Consider the following 5,282-nt stretch of genomic DNA (forward strand, 5'->3'; position numbering starts at 1 on the left):
AAGTGATCCTCAGCTTTTTAGGGACAGGAACGATGGTGGAGACCTTAAAACAGGCTGGTACGGTGCATGTCTCCAGTGAGGTGTTAAAATGTCTGTGAACACTGGAGACAGCTGATCAGCACAGTGCTTTAAGGTGGAAGGAGAGACAGAGTCCGGTCCACAAGCCTTACGGGGGTTTTGTCTCCTGAAAAGTCTATTTGTGATCCTGCTGTGAAATGGTATTTTATTTTGTATTGTGTGCTGTGTTTTTAGTGTGTTTTGTATTGGTTTTATTTTTGCAGTGCATTTTAGCTTTTGTTTTATGAACCTTGCCAGTCACATGCTGTAATTTGATCAACCCCATCACATGACTATGTCCAACCCCTGAGGCTAATCAACACACCTGAGGTTAATCAGCACCTGTGGCTGGAGCACAATAAAAGGGGCAGACAGGAGAAGGAGCAGCAGGGAAGCTGTGGGTCCTCCCCAGGTTCCCAGGGGCAGAGGAGGACTCTGCCCTCCAGGTTCCCAGGGCACAGGACACAGGACGGCACACGCATCGGGGACCACAAGCACGCCAGGATCACAAGTGTTGCGAGGCGATATACACGCAGGGGCAGAGGAGGACTCTGCCTTCCGTGTGAGTACCCTATGGGACCGTAGTAACACTTGTTGGACAAAGTCAGATCGGGGATATTGTTGTGGGACGTTTGACTGCCGGTAGTTGTTCTGTGTAGGTGTCCCAGCGTGTGGAGGGCTGGAGCCAGCGGGAAGTATCGAGACTGATTGGAGTGTTAAGAGCCACATACACGCAAAGGCAGAGGGGAACTCTGTAAGTGACGTGGCAACACCCCTCCTTCGGACGTAGTCTCGGACCCCCGTGCTGGCCTATGTTTTGCATTTTCAGGGGACCCTGAGCCTGTGACCAGTGGGATCTACCGCCTTGGGACAAGGGAGAGCGGAGGACCTGGGCGTAGCTGCACATTGCACTTTATTGTGGACAGTGACTTTTTCCCCTATTTTATTCGTTCCTTAGCCCACATCATTAATGGATTTTAGCATACATTGATTTTAATTTGTGGGCATTTTAATCTGTTTTACCTTAATCTTTTTAATAAATTTGTGACATCATGGTTGCTGTCCTCCTTGGTAACTAAGAGGTGCTCACACCCGGTCGCTTTACTCTCCCTCCATAAACATTTGGTCAATTCACTGTTATTCAAACTTCCCCAGCAACACCCCACCCCCATTACATATTTACATCTCTCTCTTTGATGGAGAAAGGTGTCTCTGTGGGAGGGGGGAGGAGGGGGGAAGATAGGGGAGAGAGCCTCTGTAAGCAGCTGTGGTGAGACTGTAGCTATGATGTGGGGGGTGAAGGTGTTGGAGTGAGGCTGGTCAGAGGGGGTGAGGGGGGTTGGAGTCAGGTCTGTCCCATTGTCTGTCAAATCTACAATAGAAGTTATTCAGACTGTTGGCCAGGCAGAGGTCGTTAGCAGCAGCAGGGGCTCTGGGCTTGTAGTTTGTAATTTGCCTGAGCCTCTCCAGACAGAAGCCGAGTCATTCGCAGAGAACTGATGTTGTAACTTCTCTGAGTACAAACGTTTGGCTTTTCTCACCTCCTTTCCAAACGTGTACTTCAACTCTCTGTACCTGGCTCTGTCTCCACTCCTGAAAGCGTCCTCTTTGTCTGTCCTCAGCCCTCTGAGCTTAGCTGTGAACCAGGGTTTGTCATTGTTCTAACTCACCCTGGTCTTTGATGGAATGCCTCACAGAAGCTGATGTAGGACGTCACAGCGTCTGTAAACTCATCCAGAGAACTGTTGACAGACCTGAAAACATCCCAGTCAGTCCAGTCCAAACACTCCTGGAGTTTCTCCACTGCTTCACTGGTCCACTGTTTAGATTCCTTCACCACAGGTTTACAGAGCTTCAGCCTCTGTCTGTATGAAGGAATCAGGTGGACCATCACATGGTCCGATAGGCCCAGTGCAGCGTGGGAAACGGCGTGATAAGCACTGCTTAGTGTGGTGTAACAGTGATCCAGTGTCTTCTCCTCTCTGGTCGGACATTTAATTAATTGTCTATATTTGGGGAGCTGGTGTGAGAGGTCCCCTTTATTAAAGTCACCAAGCACAATGATAAAAGAGTCCAGGTAGGTCCGCTCCATGCACAGGATCTGGTCGGCGAGTGTGCGCTGTGCCTCACACACATCAGCTGACGGTGGGATGTACACACCAACCAGGATGAATGAAGTGAACTCACGAGGAGAATAGAAGGGTTTGTTGTTGATAATAAAGGATTCCAGGTGAGGAGAGCAGTGCTGGAGGATCACTGTCATGTCGTTACACCAGTTACTGTTCACATAAAAGCAGATTCCTCCACCTTTCCTCCTCCCGGTGTGCGTCGGCCGCACCAGCTCTTTTTCCTCCTCCGACGCTTCACTGCGTGAGCAAAGGTTCGCGAACCTTTGAGTAAAATGTCCAGTAAATCCACAGAGGAAGCGATGAAAGTGGGAAATAAATCTTTGGGGATTGTTGCCCTGATGTTTCAACAGCTCTTCTCTTGAATAAGAGCAGCCAGTTGCAGATTTTACGACAAAACAAGACAAAAAAGTGCGGACCAACACACACAGCAGCCATCCGCGGCGCCATCAAATGAGGGCTTTAACTTTCAAACTAGGTTTTTTTTGCTATGGAAACAGTATTTTTGTTTTTAAAATGTTTCATTTGTTTATTTTTACGAATAGAGGCTTTATTTTGAAATGAGGCTTCAAAAATAAAATCAAAATATTGTTTTTTGTTGTCATACAGGGATTTTATTCTTAAACCAATGAATGGCCTGCCCTGGTTGCTATGGAAACACAGCAAACACTGGTGAACATGGTGTTTTACTTCCTGTGATGTGACGGACGTTCTGGTGTGATTCTATGACGTTCTGTCCTCAGTGCTCTTACGTTCCTCCCTGTGAACGTGACAACCAGAAGAACCGAGCCAGCGTTCTTGGTGGAGGATTACTTCAGGAAAGAGCTGATTGGACAATCCTTCACCTGCTTCTTCACCAGCAGAGAAGGTCAGAGAGAAGGTCACCTGAAAACATCACATGACCAGCAGACTGATGATTAAAGGGATTCTCCACTGTTTTTACAAATATTGCATAAAATCTTTGAAATGTACTTATTAGCAGATCTATGTCTTACAAAACACATTATTATGCACATATTCATTTTATTAACTTTTTTAAAATGGAACACTTAAACAGTGCGCTGACATGCTCTGGTGGTAAATCTGTAATTTACTCTCTAACTTCAGCCACCAGAGTGGTTAAAGGGAGAGTAAAGGTCCCTTAGGAGAGCTCTTCTTCTCTGTTTCATTGCCTACTACCAAACCTGAGTTGGAACTGTTTTCATCCTCTTTCAGCAAACAAAAGTGGTTTAATTGACATCTTTAACTTTTCCTGTTTTATTAGAGCAACCACAAACAGCACAAGTTGTTATTGTGACTAAAAAACTGCTAAAAAATGTAAAAATCTACTAAATGCTCTATAAATCAGGCTGAATGTTTCACTCCAATAGAAAACAATGGGATGTTTACAGGCAGTGGGGCCGTGTGACATCATCAATCATGTGATTTTAAAATGGAGGAACACAGGCTCTAAAACTGTAAAGTTGTCCTGTTTTTAAAATGTAATTAAAAACAAATATGGTGCATAATAATGTGTTTTGTTAGACATAGATCTATTAAAAAGACATTTAGAAGATTTTAGGACACATTAGTATAAACAGGAGGATCACTTTGAATGGTTAATGCTGCTTAAACCAGTTCAACTGTATCTCAAAACTGGATTTAAATTTCTTTGGCCTGATTTAATGGTTTTAATAGTTTATTTTTTCTACTGGTTCACAGCTCCCACTGTGTCTGGACTGGTTTTAAAATGGTTTTAATGGGTTTTGGACTTGTTTGATAATGGTTTTAGATGAAGTTGTGACTGGTTCCAGGTTCGTTCACTTTGGACTGGTTTGACAGAAGTTTTAAACTGTTCCCACTGAGCAGCGTTTGAAACCAGTTTAGGCATGTGTAAACGGTGATATTAGTCCTAACTGGTTGTTCTCTGCTGGTTGTGTTCCAGACCCGATGACGTGCTGTGGCGTAGAGCCCATGATGTCAGCGTGCTGCTGCATTGCTTCCTGTGGCCCACGGTGTCTCTGCTGTTGGGGACGCTCATCGTGCTGCTTACTGTGTGCGCACGCTCACTGGCCGCACGCGCAGAAGCTCTGCAGAAGAGGCGGAGCTCCTACGAGGCATGTCCGGACTCTCCGCCTCCTCACCCACTGACCACAAACCAGACCACGAACCATCTACGCCGTCACGAGCGCTGCCGCTGTTCGCCGTACCAGTGAGACGACGAGATAGAGAACACCAGGAACGCCCGGAGGAAGGGTTAGAGGACGCACCAGAAACCAGTTAGAGATCAGATAGAAACCAGTCCAAACATCTGTAGGAACTTTAGAAATAACCTTATCTATATTATTTGATCTAATCTGGTTTAATATAATCTGTTTTAATCTGATCTGAGACCATAATCCTGCAGACCAACATCTGTAAACCAGCTGCTGTTTAGATCCAGTGAAACCAGTACAGACCAGTTAGAGGCTGATCTGGGAGGACTTTAACCTGTCCACACTGTGGGGACTAGTTCAGGGACGAAGCACAGCGTATCCTTCCTCCTGGAGCTCAAAGGTCAGCGTGATGAAGCTCCACAGACGCAGGACGACTTCAGGAGGTCCCTGTGAATAATTCAAGCATCTCCATCTTTTATTTATGGGTCAGGGGGCCAGCCCCAACCAGCTCCAACCAGCCCCAACCAGCCCCAACCAGCTCCAACCAGCTCCAACGAGCCCCACCAGCCCCAACCAGCCCGACCAGCAGGGACCAGCAGGGACCAGCAGGGACCAGCAGGGACCAGCAGGGGGCTCTTAACCAACATGTGATTTTCTCCAGTCCAGTAGGGGGCAGTAACTATGGAGGCCCTGAAGAAACAACACCTTCTTTCTTACAATTTGAAAATCACACTTTAACTTTTCTATCGTTCCTCTTCCACGATTCTCTCAGAAAAAATCTCTTGTGCAATAATTAGTTTAAATGTAGCAACGTTTGAGTTCCAGGCGTTCGTTTCACTGTGGAGAAGTCTGACTTTTATCTGTGAACACTTTAATCAAAGATCATCTGAAATACGAGAGGTTTAGTTATTTTCTTTAAAGAACCACCAGAAGTTCATTAAACTAAAGCGTTAAATAGACGTCG

General features: G+C 45.9%; 1 protein-coding gene across 1 annotated transcript in view; it reads left to right on the forward strand.

Moving 5' to 3' along the window:
- Positions 1-4,958, forward strand: part of LOC114465175 (calcium-activated potassium channel subunit beta-4-like) — a 21,897-nt gene extending 16,939 nt beyond the window's left edge. Inside the window, 7 exon segments of the mRNA XM_028450008.1 lie at positions 2,927-2,985; positions 2,987-3,036; positions 3,039-3,051; positions 4,108-4,289; positions 4,292-4,441; positions 4,675-4,718; positions 4,809-4,958. Coding sequence (XP_028305809.1) covers positions 2,927-2,985; positions 2,987-3,036; positions 3,039-3,051; positions 4,108-4,289; positions 4,292-4,441; positions 4,675-4,718; positions 4,809-4,958 — 648 coding nt within the window.
- The last annotated feature ends 324 nt before the right edge of the window (positions 4,959-5,282 follow it).

The sequence above is a fragment of the Gouania willdenowi genome, chromosome 6 (genome assembly GCF_900634775.1).
Source record: "Gouania willdenowi chromosome 6, fGouWil2.1, whole genome shotgun sequence".
NCBI lineage: Eukaryota > Metazoa > Chordata > Actinopteri > Blenniiformes > Gobiesocidae > Gouania > Gouania willdenowi.